This window comes from Gnatocerus cornutus, chromosome 5 (genome assembly GCF_029298725.1).
Source record: "Gnatocerus cornutus isolate USDA-ARS CGAHR chromosome 5, icGnaCorn1.1, whole genome shotgun sequence".
Classification (NCBI taxonomy): domain Eukaryota; kingdom Metazoa; phylum Arthropoda; class Insecta; order Coleoptera; family Tenebrionidae; genus Gnatocerus; species Gnatocerus cornutus.
The window spans coordinates 2984401-3005677 of record NC_142237.1 but is presented as its reverse complement, the minus strand read 5'-3'; the positions used below and the strand labels follow the sequence as shown (position 1 = coordinate 3005677).

Below are 21277 nucleotides of genomic sequence, written 5' to 3'. Positions count from 1 at the left end.
CAGTCTGTAAGCCTAATGGTTCTCAGCGACGAATTTTAAATTTATAACACTTAAGCATTAACTTAAGCATTTGGTCTTTGCCCTAAGTTGCTTCTTAGCTTCAATTGATCTAATGGTTGCATATTTCTTTGTTTGATTATTCACACTGATAGGCGATTTCTTCGCTTTTGTTTAAATGGAAAACTATGAATATTCGCCTTTACCCTTTAGGTTAGCGTTGGCTTCTTAGCTGTTTAACAAGTTAAAAACTTGTTCTTCTTTGTCAGTTTTATAATAAGATGACTTATTGCTCTTTGATGACACGATGAATCTTGCTCTGGTATCTCCAAGACTGCTAGAATCTTTCAGATTTCTAATTAATATTAAAAAATCAAGTCCATCCTGCAAGGTCGTGAAAATTTTTAGGAATTCTTTGAATTCGGAACGAATGACTGTAGAGTTGCAACCGGAAAAGAGGTTCAAAGTTAGAGCTAGAGTTTTCAAAGAAACTTTCTTGCACAATTAAAGAATATACTAGATTGTACACCCGTCTGTACAGCTGTACAGTATGGCTGGCTTAATACAAGGTATATGGAAAATGCGAAGGTTTAGCCCTTCAACAATTTTGAGATAAATATGACGCTCGCATGTTGTTTATCTCCCTCTTTAACAGAAGATTATCTTAAGTGGCAGCTTAAAGTTTCTCTATCAGACTGTCAAATAAAGTCGTTTGACTTTTCAACTGAGACTTACTCTGATGCCTCGCGGACCGGCTGGTGAGTTGTAAATGGAAATCAACGGGCGTTTAGATATTGGATGAAGAAAAAGAAGTGTCACTTCCATTATCTTGAATTCCTAGCACCTTTTGGTCTAAGATGGTTAGCTTCCGAATCACGTCATGCAAAAGTTTATTAAGGCTTGACAACGCCACCGCCGCTGTTAATATAAATAGGATGGGTGGTATTCAATTTCCATTACTTTCTAAATTATCCAGAAGGATTCACAGTTTTGTGAGCAGAAGAACTATGGCTCTTTGCTTCTTATGCAAGCTCTTTAAATAAAGCCATGGCTGTTTAGGAGTCCAGGGGGATACTTGCATTAACAAAATGGTAGCTTCTATTTCCAGTTCAACATACAAACAATGGCGTGGCGTGGAAGAAATGTAGTCACGGAGCCACTTTTCCGTTAAACGTTATAGTGAAATCAGTAGACAATGTTTTGTCCTTTTCTGACATACGAATTTAAGACGGATTTTCGTACGGGAGTCTTAACAGTTTCAATTCGGCTTTGGCCTTTCTTTTTACTCCTAAATTAGGTGAGGATCACAGGTAAACGCAGACATATCTCTCTGTTTTTTAACATTGAAGCTTGCACTTCACCAAACGGAGAAGATAAGACGTTTTGTTTTCGTCTTTTTTCCAACTTTCCAAAAGAATGCCTCCTTTGCTACAATTAGTCGAGCCATAAAGGATGTTTTGGAAACAGCAGGTGTTGACGCCTCTATTTTTCTGGGCAAATGCCGCTAGAACCTTTAGGAAAGGACTATTCTTAAGATGGTCCAAAAATCCGTTGTGTGCGGCATTATAACCGTTCTATTATGTAAAATAGAAGTGGTTCTTTTGCTAAGGTTGTTTTAAATTATCCCTAATATACGTTTATATTAGGTTAGCCTTGTCATTGGTGACACTGACATAGTTTATTTTCATCTTTTACGTTTACCGATATTTATTCCAGTTTTAAATTGAGAATGGAATAAATAAAAGTCGAGTCGCAACGTACTTTAAACATCTACCTATATTCTAATGATGTCGAAGTGCAAGATGAGTGGCATAATTAACAAGATCAAACGAACTTACCAAGTGAAGTTCGATCTTGATTATGCTATCATCTTGCACAACGACATCACTCCCACCCTTTGCATCTTCAAAAAGATGCAACCCTGATCTTCCCAAGTTGCGACATCGAAGACTTTAAAATAATGACAGAACCGCCAGTAAGCAGGCCTACCAACAGGGTGGGTGGCGGGAGTTTTGAATTTGCTTACTTTAAATATCGTGCGTGTTATGGAGAGAATGGGGGTACTACCTATATTCTAATGATGTCGTTGTGCAAGATGATAGCATAATCAAGATCGAACTTCACTTGGTAAGTTCGTTTGATCTTGTTAATATTTTAATGTTGTGTCTTTTGTTTTATTTCTTTGCGTTTGGATTTTTTTCCTCAAACTATTTAAGAGCTATTTTGATTTATCATCATCTTTTAGCAGTATTTTTGGGAAATTGAAAAAAGTTTTTTCAACTTGCTGAAATATGTAATAAACATATGAAAATTAAATTAAATTAAATACGATATTAAAATAAATGATTTAAAATATTTTTCTTAAAATTGTATATGATGTGTGTGTTATTCGTCAGTCTCTTCGATTCCAACCACAAAAATTGGTATTTGTATGGCCATGTAGTGAAAACGATGAAATTTATAAATTGATTTATTATTTACATGTTTGGAAATACATACATCGTAGTTTTAAAAATTAATTAAAGAGTCAAAAGAGTAAAAATAGAGTTCTCAGTATTAAGCGTCGCATGTAATTTTATAAAGTTTGCAGTTTTGTGCAACATTAGCAAGAAATTAATTTGTTTTTCGTAAAATACCAATGTAAAGGTAGCAGTAAATAACTACAAGGTGTTTATAAATGTTTCTAGCATTAAGAGTGGTTCTGGAATTTCTGTCATGCTCTGTTATGCCGCTTTGTTTTTCATAATGGATATACCTAACTAAGTTAAAAATTATTTAATATGTCACTCACGTCAACGCTGTTTTTGTTACTGTTTTGTGTCTAAGTTTTTGATTTTCAGGTCTCAAACCACAACTAACGAGTGATCAAAAAGTTTTCAGATAGGCTATGGGATGATTTTTTTGCGAGTCTGTATTAAGTTTATTTGTAAAACTTCAAACTTGTCAAATTCGATTAAATTTTTTGAAAGTTTAGACATTGGGGTTGGGGGACATTGAGTTTAACATTCTTAATATGTATGACTTAATTACAGATTGGAAAAACTGTTCCATAGGCCTATACTATTCCTACCCTAATCTGAAAACTTTTTGATCACCCGTTAGAATTTTTTTTTCAAAACTAACCTTGTTTCTGAAGTTAACTACAAGTGTCAGTTGAAAATTTTTTAATCCACATCTGTAATAAACGGCAAATTTCTTTGACATTCCATAGCCACCCTTGATGCTACAAAAATTTAGAAATTTTATTAATTTTGATGTTATTTGTTATAATTAATTTTTAATCAACCGACCTTTTAATGTCTTATCATACAATAATGTTCCCTTGATATAACTTTTCATTTCAGAAAAGATTTTTATAGAAATACCCATTTATATTAAATCTGAACTGATATTAAAAAAACTACAACCTTCATTGTTTTGCTTGGGTATTTACATATTCCAACTAATTGGATCTTTAAGATTAAAGCAAGCGCTCAGAAAAAATTTCCAAGGCTTCATACACGTGTGTCCTAATCTATTTAAAGTATATTTTAGTCATATAACTGATAAATTTTTAATAAGTTATTATCTATCGCGGATTTCATTATTATTATTTTTAATGTGTCGCCACACAACGTCAAATACACCTTTGTATGTTTTTATAAGTCGACTTATCTTTTGTATCTTTTTGTAAATTGCATGCAATGTGTTCACATATTGGTAAACAGTAAACAGAAAAAAGCAATTTACTTTATATTGAATTGAAGTACATAGTTGTCTCTTTACGTTAGATGCAGAAAAGGCTAGAAAATTAATACATATAAATACTATGTATTTAATTCTATTTAAGAAGAAAATGACATTTGCTGTTAGTTTTTGGATATTAAATTTTTTGCGCAAAAATTAGAAAATTTATTAAAGTAAGAATTAACTTTGTGAATTCAAATTTCTCATTTCGAGAAAAGTTGGGATTTGACAGCGACCAGTACGAATCTATCAAAGACATATCGACAAATTAATGGCTGACTCGATTACAAACAATATTGATCACACGATAGATTAAATATTTAACATCGTGTTAAAGTGGTATGTGACTCAATTTCGTCAATCAAAAATCTTCAAATTGATTGGGAGATCAAAATCCTAGAGGTTAAGAAAGAAAGTTCAATCTTATTTGAAGAAAACTAGTTTTAACAAGGAGAAATAACTGAAAAAAATCAAAATGATTTAATTAACTTGAGTTATTGAAGAAAAATTCGTGGAAAATTTATTAGATGGTTTATATTTTGTATAGAAATGTCAACTTTTTAGGTACGATTTGATTGCAATTGTGTTAAATTCGAACCACTCTTGCATTTTCGCCACGACTTACGAACACACAAAATTGGACAAAAACCGACGTCTAAAAATCAAAATCGTGCTCAAACATGTACTATAAAAATAAAAGATCGTTTTGTAAAAATATATTTTGTGATTAATTTGCCTTGATTTTGAATAAAAAGACTTCAAATTGTACCTATACAAGTATAGAAAAGATTTGGACCATAAAAATGTGTGTTAATTTAAAAATCAAATTATTAGAACATGTTGCTTGAGAGCAAGACCTGATGTGAAAGGGCTAAGGCTAGAACGGCTTGCCAAATTTGAATCAAATTATTGTGTTAACAGGTTCGATGACTAGTAAATTAAAATACGATTTTGGGTGTAAACAAATCATACTGAACGCAAAAATATTTCTTCGGTAGACAAAAGTTAATTTTAAATGGAAGCAGAAAACAAATGTAATGTGCTCTTTAAATTTTGATTTAAGCTGGCATCGCTTATATTTACCAAGAATGAGTAACAGAAAACTATTCGGCTTAAACCAAGAAGTAAAGAGGTCTATAAAGTTGAAGCAGTAGGTTAGAGAACAGAATGAAAGATGGCGTTCTTTTGTAATTTGTAATACAGCCGTGGACCAATAGTATTTTGCAGATTTGCCAAATGCCTAGTTCTAATTAACAAACTGAACAATGTCTGAAATAACTTATACAAAAAAATTTATACTTTTTTATTACATTCATTAGTTATTTACAAATTGACGTCGCTTTTGGAGCATTTAGTAGGGACAAAGATACTTTAAATCCCATTTTGATGAATTTTTGAATGCTCTTATTATAGAGGTCATGAACTTCAGATTTAGACGGGATTATAATGTATTAAAAATTCAAATTTTGTTTTATTATTTTTTCTAACAAGGCAATAAACTAAAAATAAATTCAATTTGGAGCTTTTTTAATATTGGAATTTGTCGAATACCGACACCATCAGAATTACCCAAATATAAACGTTATTTTAAAACAATTGGTTTTATTTCTTCTACAAAGTTGTGTTAATAATGACATTCTCCTACGAGAGATGGCGCAATTTGTGGATTACTACTAAGGTCACTAGATCAAATTGTCTGTTTTATAAGGTACCGCTGTTAGTGACAAAAAGAAAGACAACGATATCTTCTGTCTATCTCTACATGCGCACTAAATTTAAATGTTGTTTGTGTGGACACATTGCTTTATGAACTGTCAATTCTTGTCAAATATCGTTTGTAATAAAATGGTTTGAATGTGCGATTTCTCAACACGAATCGTTATGGTGTATTTGTTTCCTCCGCCGTAAGTTAATACTATTTGACGTTTTATGTTCGACGACTTTCCACAAATTTCAGAAAACTCCAAAAAGAAGGTAGATGGAAGCCCTATCGAAGCCGACAATCATTGTGACATTGGTTAAGCAGTACGTATTGGAGGAATACTAAAGTTGGTTTTTGTATATGAACCCTTGAGTACTTCTTATAAGGAATTGGAATTTTGTACCTGTTAGTTTATGAATTCCGTGAACTAAATTTAAATAATGTTCCCCCAATTTGTCTTCAATCGCTTTTGTGTTTCAATAGCCCCAATACCAACATGAACTTCTTGCATTCAGGCGAATAACTCGTTCATCTTATTGTTATTATGAGTTGAAAATCAAATCTATGGGCAAGAAAATGGAAGAAGCAAGACCACTCACATGTGGTACATCACAAAACCTGCGATATGGACAGAAATATTATTTCAAATGCCTAAAACACAAGCAATGATATTGTAAAGTGTAAGTATATCGGCCTCAACGGTAAACGTTCTCAAAATGTGTTGTAGGACCAACTGACTGCTATCCTTAATGTAACAGCGGGGCCTCATAAACTGGCAGGTGGACAAGACACAGTCATTGCACTCATCACTTGAACAGTGCAGATACACAGTCTCATGAGGAAGACACACCATCGCTTTCAACATCAGCGGCAGAAGATGGTTGGTTTGAAGCCGCTGCTACTTCCTCATAATGAATGTGAAAACTGAAAATGCAATGGGACATGAAATATACATAAGATATGCAAAACTGGTTCTATAGTTTAATGTGGCGTACGAAGGTCCTTAAACGCATTCAAATGGTCTCCTGTAGTGTTAAAAATAGATGTAATTTTGTATTTCAGGGTGATTTAAGTAAATAATTTTAACATAACCTTAATATTTGTTCTTGATATTCATTCATTTTGTTGCAGTTGTTTTGCATAACCTCATTCAAGATCTTAAACATGTCTACTTCTTCAAACTTGTAAATTCTTTCTTCTTAATAGCCCCTTTAAAATATCTCATGTACTTCATTTTCTGCTCATGTACTTGCTACTTCCATTTGTGCAATGCTTTCTCTCAGTTACTTTAACATCTCATCATTGTTACTACATCGTCGGGACAAGCTACAATATAATCAGTGCTAATAGCATATTCTAATTAGGGCGTTACTGCATACAAGTCGAATCGTTGGAGAATAGAAAAGGCAGTGCTTGAAGTCCGAGACCGTTTCTGAGTATTGCACCTCCTTAACGTGCTAAAATGGAATCGGTTCTAATGTCGGTTCGCTCACCTCTTACGTATTCACATAGTCTGTTATAATGTTGGAACCAATTTTCTTTTTGTACCCACGGTTTATTTAAGTGTATTTTAAACAAATAAATTTAAGATAACCTTACATTTTGTCAATGACAAATTTTACGTCAACAATTTTATGACAATTCCCTAGAATCTTGCGTCTCGTTCTAACCCATTGATTTATGGACTATGTCTGTCTCTCTTGCATTGCGCACTGAAAACTAACAGCGGCACCTTACAAAACAGACAATGTGATCTAGTGACCTTAATTACTACTATTGATCAATAGGATGCGCTGTTTTGGGGATGAGGTACAGTGGAGTTAGGTAGAGTTTTAGGCACGAATTTGAAGTAGAGACTCTACAATATGCTCACATAAAAGAACGGAAATATAATTGAAGGGTTCGCGCGTAAAAAATAATTTTCGGATTTTCACGCAAAACATGTTATTTTTTCCATAATTTTACGCGTTAGAATATGCGATAAATTATAGTACAACTCCAAAAGTAGCTCTCTTAAATATTAGTTTTTCATAATTATTTATTATATGTATACCTATTCTTTTATTATTATTGCTTTGTCCGCGTGTCTTTTCCTCAATTTTTTTTTATCATCTTCATTCACGGCTAAGAGTTGTTTTTGATTATTAATTAAATTTTGTTGACAATTTGGTATAAAAGTACCTAGAGTCCAATTTTTACTATGAATTTGAAAACTAACTTGGTAAAACAGCATTTTTGTTCCTCAAACTTTGAAAACAATTTGCATTAATGACAACTGAGATATTAAAAAAAAATTAAAGATTGGTTCTACAAACTGTCACAAATTGCTAAAAATGACATTTTTAAAGCGGTCGTCACCGCCGCCAAAACTATTACAGTTTATCAAACGCTCTAGTGCGGTTATGGCTTTGACTTTTTAAACCGTTTATAGCCACCTTACCGCAAACCCCTATAATCATAATAACCCTCAAGTGGTTGGGTCTCATCTGGCTTGAAATGAACCGTAATAAATATTCTCAATCTCTTTTCAAATATGCAATTTAAACGCGCATTGCGAGTTATTGATGACTATTTATTTCAAATCGTGCGTAGTAGTCGTAATTTTTGATACAAAAATATTTTTTTGGACATATTTTTACACGTGGTTTCTTATACTTCTAAGAAAAATTTTATTATCTGGACCAAAGTCCCACTTAGTAATAGAAACTTTAAAAAAAATTAACAACGTTTTTACAAAAATAAACATAATACGTTATTAGAAATAATGGCTAACAAAGATATATTAAAATTAAACCAAATTCAACAAATTTTTTGGACTATTTAACCTTAAAAATAACGCCCACAAATTTCGTTCTTGTGACACCAAAAATGTGGAAATTTCTACAAATTCTCCTTTTCGCTCAAAATTTTTGTAAATCGGCAATGTAAATAAGACAGTCCAGAGTGATAATCTCCACAAATTTAGTTAAAATTACTTAACAAATAAAGAAATTGCAGGATTTTAAAAAAAATTGGCGGCATTTCTATGGTCTTAAAACGAAAATTAAAACAAAAGAAATGACATGCATAAATTTCGTTCCTGTCGCACTAAAAATAACGGAATTACAGTGTTGAAAAAATTGACATTTTCACTGTTGTCCAAATAAACATTTCTAAATATTCTCCTTTTTTGGTCTAATTTTTTTCAAAACTCTTAATAATACAGTTAAGACTTAGAAACTTCACAAATTTGGTTATAGTGGCATCAAAAATGAAGAACTTACAGGTCGTTAAAAATTTTTGGTCACATTTTTTTTTGGGTAAAAAACAAAAATTTTTCTTCGCTCCTCGAAATCAAAATTTCTAAAAATTTTTTTTTTGGGCTAAATTTTTCTAAATTGACGCTCTTAATAAGGCAGTCGAGAGTGATAATCTAAATTTCGTTAAAATCGCATAAAAATTAAAAAATTACAGGATTAAAAAAAATGGTGGCATTTTTAAAAAAAATGGTGGCATTTTTTTTGGTCTTAAAACGAAAATTCGACTTTTTGATCAAAATTTTTGCAAATTACTGATTACTAAAACTAACAAAAGAAACAACATGCATAAATTTCGTTTCTGTCGTGTTTGATGCAGTTTTTGGCCGTAAGAAAGGAATCTATCAATAAGGCGACAAAAGCGCATTCTATTATGAGATCGAAAAAGTAATTTGAAGTATTTCCAGGCCGTTTGGGGACACCACTTCCTATAGCATAGTTTTTGATCGAAATGTGTCATAGTATCCCAGCCTTAATTTTTTTTTTCGACTATTCTGTGCTACAAAGTGTATTTGATTGATCCTAATTTATGGTAAATATATGAGAGAAATATTTAAATTACTTGTATATTGAAAAAAAAATAAATTACGGTAGATATTAAGGGTCTACGCTACGCATATACCGGTATATGGCTTAGGATTTTTCGTTTTTGAAGCGCATTTTGGACTTTGAAAAATCTCTCGACCTCTGTATGTATGCGTCTCAGGTAGAGCTATGGAGGTGACATCTTCGAATTTTGAAAAAGTGAAAAATTTGACTTTAATTAATTAAAAACTGAAATTCCCATTTTTCGTTTTCAAGGAATATAAAGCAACCTACGAAGTTAAAAAAAATACCAACATGTGGAGAATTAAAACCTCTATGGAGGTGACATTTTTGTTTTTGCCATTATGTTATAATTTTGAAGTTATTAATAAAAAAACAAATCAAAAATAGGCAACCAACAGTACAACTAACGCAAATCATCTTATGCTAAATCTCATGATTTACGAACGCTCACTAGGGGGTCACTGACGTTCCGCCCAATTGTAATAAACTGCTGTCGGGTAAAAGTAGGTAAAGACCCAACTGGTCGCTCTCGGCAACAAACATCGAAGATACTTGAAGGTCTGTTCTGGGAATTTTTGAAATTTCGCCCAATTTTGTACAATAATTTCTTAAGGCGAGTGCCAAGACATTTTTCTTATGGAGAATCCCATGTAAAGTATCGTCTAAATATTTCGCTTATTTTTTGATGTATCAGTTTCGTTCTTATTGTCAACTATTTGTATTCACATTTTCTACTAAAACTAAGTATCAAACATTGGAAAAAACATTTAATTTAAAAGTTAAAGGACTTGAAAATTCGATAATTTAGGGGTAGTTTTACGAATAGAAGTTTATGTCCGATTTTTGTGAATTTTTAAACTTAGAATTAGTAAAGAATACTTTCAAAATCATTTTCCCGCTAAATTTAAATCGATATCATTAAAATTGGTCTAGTTATGAGTGAGATAAACTAAAAATTTTTCAATCGAAGCTCTGAACTTTGCAGATAATTTACGACTAGGCTGATTTATAAGCGTACCCTCATTTGCGGTTTCTTGACCAGCTTTGGAAGTTGTAAATCAAAGGATTTCTTCTAAAATTTTTACCTGCTTGTTTCGCACAGAGGATAATAAAATGGTTACAATTAGAAGAGCGTTATTAAAAGTGCTAATAAGTACAAGCACATCGAAATTTCATAATGCTTGATGTATGAAATTATAGAAACAACTATGTAGTATGAAAATTCATTTAATTTATAGTCATGTTTTCAACTAAAGTCTTTCAATGACACACGAATTAATTTCTCGACTATTTCACGGTGTTGGACGTAAAATTTAGAAAATGAAATTTAATAAAATAGTAATTTATTATTATTTTTCTTATTACATATTTTATTATTTATGTTTATTTTTTTCTTATTTCACTAGAATTTAAAAGTTCATCAATGAATAAAAAATGTTGAACGAAACAAAATTGTTTTGAATGGTATGACTCTATGGAGCGACCTGACCGGATGCAATTTACCTGATGTTTGCAATATTGGATTAGAGTTTATCTAAGAAACTGACCGGAGTTTTACTAGGTGATGACAATTTCTTTCATTTTGCCGCCGGCCGGTTCAACTTCTACTGAAAAACCCACTAAATCTTGTTCCTTTGAGAACAATATAATTTTTTTTTGGGAGAATAAAAAGGTTGACTTCTGGTAACTAGAAAAAAATGGAACATACGTTGTAAATTCAAATCATAATTGGTATTACCAAAATCCAAGGGCAGTTAAGAATAACACGAAAAAAAAATGTGTATTCTGTGTGTTTGGTTTGGACAAGAAAGTGATATGAAATATGAATATATTTATGAAGACACAACTTTTTGGAAACAGAGATTGTCTATTTAGATCCGCCGTCATTGAGTGTGTATTACCTATGTATTAGTTAATTGTCAATATTGTAAATAAGTACCTATTATGTAACTACCACTTTTCTTATAAATACTTACTAACATGTACATATTATACACATTATTATACTATGTATTTTGTATCTTTTGAGTATACCTTTATACCAAATACGTATCTATTTGAAAACAAATAAAATTAAACATAAAACAGATAAGTTTAGTTTTTTTTAGAAAATTTCTGTTTGACATTCTAATATTAAATAATACTTTAATCTATTTATTATTTGACTAGTTAAATTATTTTTTGAACAACGTACTATTGTACTTACAATTTTAAAATAAATTTTTTTGATTCATATTATTTTACCCATGAAGAAGTATTTCTACCAGACAGAGGCAAAATAAGCATTTATCATTTTACAAACACTTTACGATAGCACAGTTATTAGGGGTGTTGTAAACAGAGGTACCGCTTGACAACCTTCCCGATGTGACAGCTCAGCTCGAATTCTGACCAGCGACGAGTCTTGGCACTCGCCTTAAAACATGATTTCTACACTCAATTTTTTGAATAAAATATGTTGGTCCATATGGTCTTGCTGCTTGAATTTTCTTATACACACTACTGTCTCCATCACCGATAATAAATTTAAATCTTAAATTATGCATCTGAACAGACTTTTTAAAAGCCTCTAAAATAACACCTGCTTCCATTGATGTGGATGATTTTTTCCAATTTGCAAAACATTTATGGCGGGGCACTGATTTCTTATCAGTCTTGAATCGTTTACAAAACTTGCATAATTTATTTTTAACAGCCACATATAAAATTTTTTTGGTTCTCGCACCGATTACACATCCAACTACCGATAAAGCATTATAATTAGACTTATAAGAACGCTTGGACCATGCTCCATCAACAATTACCGTAATAAAAGGTACCCCATCAGCATCAATATCACATAATTCCACCGCTAATTTACTTTCTTCTTGTCCAGCAGATAGCATTTCATCAATAGCCAATGTTTGCGTTTTTTCAAAAACTTTTCTTTCCGTGTTAACGTATTTTTTAGAACTCATTTGTGGAATATCTAAAGCGGCACAAAATTCAGTTAATTGCGCATGACCCCCACCTACAGCAACATTTCCGCAAACAATAGATTCATTAATTTCACATCTAGCATTTTCTGGTTCTGAACTGAAAGTATCTACAATTCTACACATGTTACACTTATACGTAAATATACTTTTTAAACCTATTCGTTTTTCCGCAATTATATCAAAGTTCTGAAAATTGCAATTAAATTGATCGTGTTTTAAATTTTTTATAGTATTAAACAAATGATTTCTATCTACAATTCTACGACCACTGAGAGAAAAATTTGTATTATTGGAAACATTTTCTATTTCAAAGACATCGTCCGATAACTCTGACTCAAAACCGCTATTTACATTTTCACTTTTGGAACTCTTTCTAACATTTTTCCATAACCGCTTCGCAATTTGCTTTCTACTTTTTCGTTTCACTGATGTGTGTACATGATTTATTGAACCGTTCGCCATTGTAAAATAAAATAATTAAAAGCAAATAATAATCTAATCTAAAAAACAAAAATTTGCCAGCAACGATAAACACTCTCTATATCTGTAATAAACAGCAATTCTGATACAAGCAACTCACCCACTTTGAACAACAAAACTCACTAAAGAGATTTAGAAAAGTAAATTGATTCAGAAGTCGAGCACAGTCAAAAACACAAGTGTTCACAGACTGAAAGAATTTAAATATTTTTTTTCAAGATATTTATACATAGGGCTTTCATCCCTTTATTTGTTGTTGTAGTGGGATAAAGAAGTGGGGCTATCACCCATTTCTCAAATAAAAATAATAAAATAATAAGTAATTTTAAACTTTCCCCGGCGACCAGTGAGGAAAAATTTCGGACTACATTCACGAAAATTACATTTTTCAATTAAAAACATTCTGCCATTACGTACTATGGAAACTGGAAATTTGCGGATTTTATACATACATTTTCCATTAATTGAAAAAAAAATTACACCCGTAAAATTTTTACCTACTAGAACCAGAAATTTCACGGGCTCAAAACGCAGAGAAACTCAAATCCTGATATTTAAACTCATCTTTGGTCCAACACGAATTTATTGTTCCAACCGCTGGGTTTCTTAAGGAAATGTGCAGGTCAAGCGACCGTTTCCATAAAGTTTATGATTCCCTCATTACCAAATCCTCGGTAATCCCTTTTGGCAGCTGTCAATCAAAGGTGTTGTTAAAGTTGCATACTTTTCAAACAGAAATTTTCGGGCAGGCTCGTAGACCCTTAAGGCGAGTGCCAAGACTCGTCGCTGGTCAGAATTCGAGCTGAGCTGTCACATCGGGAAGGTTGTCAAGCGGTACCTCTGTTTACAACACCCCTTACTGTGCTATCGTAAAGTGATAAATGCTTATTTTGCCTCTGTCTGGTAGAAATACTTTTTCATGGGTAAAATAATATGAATAAAAAACTTTTATTTTAAAATTGTAAGTACATCAGTACGTTGTTAAAAAAATAATTAGTCAAATAATAAATAGATTAAAGTATTATTTAATATTAGAATGCCAAACAGAAATTATCTAAAAAAAACTAAACTTATCTGTTTTATGTTTAATTTTATTTGTTTAAAATAGATACGTATTTGGTATGAAGGTATACTCCAAAGGTACAAAATACATTGTATAATAATGTGTATAATATGTATATGTTAGTAAGAATTTATAAGAAAAGTGGTATTTACATAATAGGTACTTATTTACAATATTGACAATTAACTAATACATAGGTAATACAAACTCAATGACGGCGGATCGGAATAGACAATCTTTGTTTCCTGAGTCAATTAATTCCAGCAACATGTGATCAAAATAAAACTTAATCAATTTTGGTTCCATTTTTTTTTCCAAAAAGTTGTGTCTTCATAAATATATTCATATTTCATATCACTTTCTTGTCCAAACCAAACACCCAGAATACACATTTTTTTTCGTGTTATTCTTAACTGCCCTTGGATTTGGTAATACCAATTATGATTTGAATTTACAATGTATGTTCCATTTTTTTCTAGTTACCAGAAGTCAACCTTTTTATTCTCCCAAAAACAATTTATATTGTTCTCAAAAGAACAAGATTTAGTGGGTTTTTCAGTAAAAGTTGAACCGGTCGGAGGCAAAATGAAAGAAATTGTCATCACCTAGTAAAACTCCGGTCAGTTTCTTAGATAAACTCTAATCCAATATTGCAAACATCAGGTAAATTGCATCCGGTCAGGTCGCTCCATAGAGTCATACCATTCAAAACAATTTTGTTTCATTCAACATTTTTTATTCATTGATGAACTTTTAAATTCTAGTGAAATAAGAAAAAAATAAACATAAATAATAAAATATGTAATAAGAAAAATAATAATAAATTACTATTTTATTAAATTTCATTTTCTAAATTTTACGTCCAACACCGTGAAATAGTCGAGAAATTAATTCGTGTGTCATTGAAAGACTTTAGTTGAAAACATGACTATAAATTAAATGAATTTTCATACTACGTAGTTGTTTCTATAATTTCATACATCAAGCATTATGAAACTTCGATGTGCTTGTACTTATTAGCACTTTTAATAATGCTCTTCTAATTGTAACCATTTTATTATCCTCTGTGCGAAACAAGCAGGTAAAAATTTTAGAAGAAATCCCTTGATTTACAACTTCCAAAGCTGGTCAAGAAACCGCAAATGAGGGTACGCTTATAAATCAGCCTAGTCGTAAATTATCTGCAAAGTTCAGAGCTTTGATTGAAAATTTTTTAGTTTATCTCACTCATAACTAGACCAATTTTAATGCCATCGATTTAAATTTAGCGGGAAAGTGATTTTGAAAGTATTCTTTACTAATTCTAAGTTTAAAAATTCACAAAAATCGGACATAAACTTCTATTCGTAAAACTACCCCTAAATTATCGAATTTTCAAGTCCTTTAACTTTTAAATTAAATGTTTTTTCCAATGTTTGATTCTTAGTTTTAGAAGAAAATATGAATACAAGCAGTTGAGAATAAGAACGAAACTGATACATGAAAAAATAAGCGAAATATTTAGACGATACTTTACATGGGATTCTCCATAAGAAAAATGTCTTGGCACTCGCCATAAGGCTATGTCCTACCTCGGCCGAAGTGCATAAGAAATAGCGCAAAACGCCATTACTTTTTACGGCCGCAAATTAAGAGTTGGAGTTTTGATTTTTTTTGTACGTGTAGACAATATCGAAATGTACACGGGAAACTCTGTGATTTTCAAAAATTCTTTATAGATTTATTTAAAAAAAATAAAAACTGAAAAAACGCCATGTCGTTTTACGGGCACAGTTTTAGGAATTTTAGCTTGAACTACGACTTGATACATAGAGAATTGTATTCTACACCCGGGAAACTCCTTGATTTTTTTCAATTATGAATAGTTATTTTAGAAAAAAATAAAATGTAATGTAAAAATGGTCCCCAATTTTCTAAAAGTCGGCAACCAACACTTCAAAATACAAATGATTTACAACCCCTCACAGCAGGGGTCTCTAATCCTAATGACGGTTCGAGGACTACGGCTCGACCGAGTCGGGATTGACCATTGGAACCCCAACCAGATACCTATCCAAGCAGATACCTACTCACTACCGAGAGCTGAAGATCATGAATCCCATAACATTTTAATTTCATTCTTATCAAGATTATTATTACTAAATTTTCTTGCCAGGCTAAAGCTCGCCCAATTACCAACGAACGAAAATTCTTATTATCAAATAAAATACACTCAATTAAAAAAATAATAAATTTGCAACTCTATTCACTGACTGCATAAACGTTTTGTACAAAATGGAGTTTTGAAATGATAAAATTTGAATTTCATTTAATTGGCCACTTTTCTTACAAAAGTACTCCGCACAATTTTCGTGATTGCCAAAAATGTGTTGTAGGCCATTCAAAATATCTTTCTTCAAATTAGCTATCTTCTCTTGTAGTGGACAATCTTCATTTTTTCTAAATTTAATTGCGCAAACCACAGAGGTTCGAAACTTCAAAAAATTTCGTAAATTTGTGACCGTCCGCGGTGTTTTGGCAATTTCCCTAATCTTATTGCAATAATTACGCAAAATATGATTCCGACATTCAATTTTTTCTATAAAATATGCCGGACCATACAGCTTCCGTATTCTATTTTTTTTTTAAACACTGCTGTCGCTATCGCCAATTATTCTTTTACATATATCTTAAATTGTGCTGCTTTAACGACTTTTTCCTAATTTGTATCTTAAACATTCCCAAGTTGCTATGGAAACAATGCTATTCTAACATTCCGTATCGAAATGGATATTCTAGCACTGAAAACGAATCGGAAAATAGCGAAAATAGCTGTGTTACAAGAACAAATTAGGAAAAATAATATAAAAACCTCGTTCATAAGGCCATTTAGGCACTCATCCATTATAAAACTCGCGGCTTTGCCGCTCGATTTATAAACTTGGATTCGTGCCTAAAAAATTGCCTTATGAAACTCGGTGTTTTAATATAGGTACTATTCAAACCCTTATAAAATTATGGCAGTTTCCATTATTCGACTTCTTACCCTTCTTATAAAGATAAACAAAGCTCCCCTCTTTTTTTTTAAATTACCTAGTTAACTCCTTCGGATTGGCACATTTCTAAGAAGTAAAATTCTGGTTTGCTAATGTTATTTGCAATCAGTGTTTACAAATATTTAATACTTTTAAAATAAAAATTTCTGAAAGAAAATATCTTATCTTTCGTATAATTGAGATGCACTCTTGTTTTGAGACGTCAAATTTTGAGTTATCTATTGGATCTCAAAATCTATCCTTTGGATTTCAAAAATATGTACCTAAATAGTAATTCAGTAATCGCAATGCTTTTTCCAAATGTTAGTTTTGATCTTTATTGATTTATCAACTATAAATTCTAACTCAAATACAGGTGTCCCTGAACTCGCGCCCCTGAGAGAAAGGGCTTATGGAGGCAACAATTCTGAACCAAAATTTTGAAACCATAATTTTTTAACTCAAAAAATATCCGAGATAAGACAAAAAATCTGTAGCCAATTCCAAACCTGAACAGAATTTGAATCATCCATTGGTCAGTTAAACATTAGACTCTCGTTGCCTAGGAAATTGGGATGGCCATTTACTCCACTTCTCGAATAAGCTTTCGGGATTGGTTGTTAACTTTTTATCAGTTCTCGAATACTATTAAACTTAGTCAATTTTTGTTTTGAAATTTACCATCTGTATTGTTGTCGGCACCCTCCCTTGCTCTCTGGAGCGCGAGTTCTGGGACACTCTGTATAAGATACATTTCAATTTTCGAGATGCAAAAATAGTAAGGTAGTAAGGCTAAGTAATTTTTTTGATCCAAGATTTTTATTGTTTGTTAGTTTGTTGCAAATTAATCTCATATTTTCCAAAGCGATGAAAATAAAAAATAAGTAAATAAATTAATAAATAAATAAATAAAAAAATAAATAACAACACATATATGTACTTACAAGTGGCACACTAATCTTGAAAGGAGGTAATTGGGTGGTCCCCCAGAATACAAAAAAAAATGTTGAAAAAATTGCAGATTCTCTATTTTTGCAGGAGGACCAAAAGAAAATTAGGAAAATGGCAACATTGCTGCACTGTTCCTCCAATAATTTAAATTTCTAGTATTCAAAGCCATTGTCGACGCGCACCCTTTGGCGCAGGTAGAAGGGAGTAGAGGGAGGAGGAGGAGATGGGGCCGTTGTCTGAGTTCATTATTACATTTTTGTTCCTAAATATTTCTAGACTTTCATAAATGTATAGAAATTTACAATTATTTACATTTTTAATTAAACGAAGACAACTTTCATCAATGTGGTGGTCATTGTCAAAAACATGTTGGGCAACGCTTGATTTTTCAAACCTTCTAAATTTGAGATGAGCTTGATGCTCTTTGAACCTTTTTAAAATTGACCTTCTTGTTTGCCAAATATATTTCTGATCACAATCTTTACATTTAATTTTATAAATCCCCGACTTTTCTGTTGTTCCTACTCGGTCTTTAGGATTACCTAGAAGACTTTGGAGGCTTGGACCCGAAGTAAAAACTACTTTGAGATCCAAATGGGAAATTCAAAAGCCTGTGAACAAGAAAATTTAGACTTGCCATCTTATGTTGAGGACAATGATGGGAGTCTGCAGTGATGTAGCGAAGAGTACTGGTTTCCTTCCTATAAACATCAAACTCTAATCTGTTCTTATTTTTAATTACAATTGTATCTAAAAATGGAAGTCTTTCTCTATTCTAAAGAATCATTTTACAAAAATTATATATAGCATTCAACATAGTGCACGTTTAACAGAAAATGCTTTTTCTCCACTGCGGCTCCACTGCGCGCCACTCGTAAAATATTTGACATATCGATATGAAAGTTGGCCAGTCAATAGATGTCGAGAGGATCTTTCGATTGCTATATATTTCAAAGATATTAAACATTGTTTTTGCACCAAAACATTTCGTTAAACTTGACCTCGAAAAGACCCTCTTAAAACATAATTCGGTCAACATCTCACTTATTTGAGCTGCCATTGGTGCGCATTTAACTCCAAATTTCGCTCGAAATTCCAAAACTGTTTGAATTTTCCAAACACGTCAACAAATAACTGGATAAGAAGCGACTGCAATTTCAAATTGTCGCTAGAGGACAAAAATTTTGAAGCTTCAGAATATTTAGTGTTCGATATCTCCAAAACGCACTTAGATTTGATGGGCGATTTTTTCGAAAAAACAAATTCCAACTCAAACTAAAAAATTTGAGTTTTTGTTTTTTTGACCACCGATTTGAGATTTAGCTATTTTTTCCAAGATTTATTGAAACTTTATTTAAATTTTTAGTTAGTTACTTGTGTCATTTCCTCCGACCATAACACTGTCTAACCACGCTATGTAAGAAACAATTCTGGTAAATCCTGAAGGATGGGTGCTTTCACAACCATCTCCACTAATAAAACTGCTGACTCCTATTATGAAATTATAGTTTGCTGGTGGTCCCGTCCTTATCATAATAGGCCCTCCAGTGTCACCCTAAAATCAATAAAAGAGTACATTAAAACACAAGAAATAAATTCTTTTTACAATGCATGTTCCTTCATTATAGTTTCCTTCACAACAGATCATGTTATCAGAAATTTGATCTCCATAAATTAACTTGCATTCTTCATTTTTCAACGATACAACTTCAACATGTTGGAGGTGCTCAGAAAGTCTGGCATCAGCTGGAATTAATATAGACTAACAGTGTCTTTCTTTATTCTCTTAATTGAAACTTACAGTCGCTGGTTTGACCCCAACCTATTACTGTAAAGGTGGCGTTTTCGAAAACATTTCCAGGAAACAAAAAGGCGCTCTTAATGTAGTCTAAAACAACTCGAGCATCAGCTTAATACAATAACTTGTTTATCTAGTTGGTTGTTACATGTCTTGATATCTTATTATTTGACGTTTTTATGTCAAATTCAGGCACAAAAAAAAACAACTCGCTTATCTTACCAGACGACTCCACTTCCATTCTCAATTTAATTAGTCCCACATCAGCCTCGATTGTCTCTGGATTAAAATCTGGATGAATGTAATACTCATCACTTTCAACAGCGATTCGGTTAGAGTCTGACTGTGTTAAAGTTGTAGATCCTAACTGAATTGTAAATAATTTTCCTCTGCAAGTGATTGATAATGAAAGTGCTAATAAGTTAAAAAAACTAACTTGTTTACACAGTTTGCAGAAGTTAATATCCATTGTCTGCGAATTAGAGTACCACCACAAAAAAATGAACCCTCTGATGTTTGAATGTGGACAGCAGCAGCGAAGGGGAACTCACCTGCTAGAGCATCCTGGCCACCAATGATACGCTGCTCTGGAATAATAATTGAAAATAAAAATTGAGATTTTTTAGAGCTAAATGTAACAAACTTGGTTTTGCACTAACTGATAGAAACAGTACCAAGTTAAATATAGACAAATTTAACCTCATCTTGTTAGGGTTCTCAACAGTGTCAGCTCAAACTACTCACTTAACTCTTATCGCGTTAAAAGAGATAAAATTTATTGCTTTATGATATGTTTATGATCAATTTTGTGCGTGATGGTAAGAAAACTGTTACTGCTACTAGAAACTAGTTTTTTTTTATCTCAGGTCACCTTTGTTTCTATGGGGTAGGAGATAGTGGATTATAGGGTATTCAGAAGCGCTTTGTAGAAACTAGTAAATTTGACCATAAATTATTTAAAGGTTAAAGATAACAGTATTATCGTGTCTGTACCCAAAGCGAAAACAAACTGAATTGAACTGGATTCAGCTATCAAAAATACAATTTGTTCCCAAACACCAAATTTGTCAAAAATTCCTGACGCGCTTTTCGATAGCAATGCTATATCAGAGCGATGATTAAAGTTTAATCATAGCAATGCTACCATCATCAGAGCGATGATTAAACAAATTTGGTGTTTGAGATTAAATTGTATTTTTGATAATTTTTGTCAACACAAAGAATTGATCCAATAAATTTCTTTAGATTCAGTTGATAAAAAAATAGTCCAGCTGGGGAACTACAAAGACTACAAAGTGCAAAAAAGTGTATTATTATGCGATTAGCAGATGATTTATAAATGTAAAAAGTCACTAAACGAACGAAGAGAAAAAAAATATAGATTTTGACCACGAAAAAAAAAGAGTTAAATTAAGGAAAAAGAAATACTTAACACGTTTGCTGCCAGAGTTCTCAAACAGATTTATTGTGTTGAGCCGGTTGGTTTTCTATCTAGGGATGAAAAAATCATCCTGCAGGCCATGGTGCGGAATTACAGATAGCAATTACAGTTTATACTCTTCAAATCAATTTTTTCGTATTTGAATTTTCTAATCGTAAATAATTAATAGCAGGCTGTGGATTCAAAATATCAAATAGTTCATTAAAGATCAACGGAAAATTTACTCAATAATGTGTAAATATTAAAAAATCGAATAATAAATGCAGTTGCATCCGAAATAAA

The 21277-nt window shown here is 31.9% G+C and overlaps 1 protein-coding gene and 1 long non-coding RNA gene across 2 annotated transcripts; one reads left to right on the top strand and one right to left on the bottom strand.

Annotated features, from left to right (window-relative positions):
• The first annotated feature begins 4554 nt into the window (after positions 1-4554).
• On the top strand, positions 4555-6522 carry LOC148173727 (uncharacterized). Its single transcript, XR_015770184.1, has 3 exons — positions 4555-5627; positions 5681-6105; positions 6153-6522. It is a non-coding gene; the product is annotated as an uncharacterized LOC148173727 (long non-coding RNA).
• An 11214-nt stretch (positions 6523-17736) lies between these two features.
• Positions 17737-20390, bottom strand: LOC148173726 (brachyurin-like). The gene is made up of 6 exons (XM_088037022.1): positions 20198-20390; positions 19991-20141; positions 19777-19943; positions 19558-19644; positions 19363-19502; positions 17737-19311 (listed from the first exon to the last, which is right to left on the bottom strand). Exons 1-6 carry the CDS (start codon positions 20256-20258, stop codon positions 19123-19125), a joined length of 795 nt encoding a protein of 264 aa, XP_087893148.1. The 5' UTR covers positions 20259-20390; the 3' UTR covers positions 17737-19122.
• Positions 20391-21277: the final 887 nt, after the last annotated feature.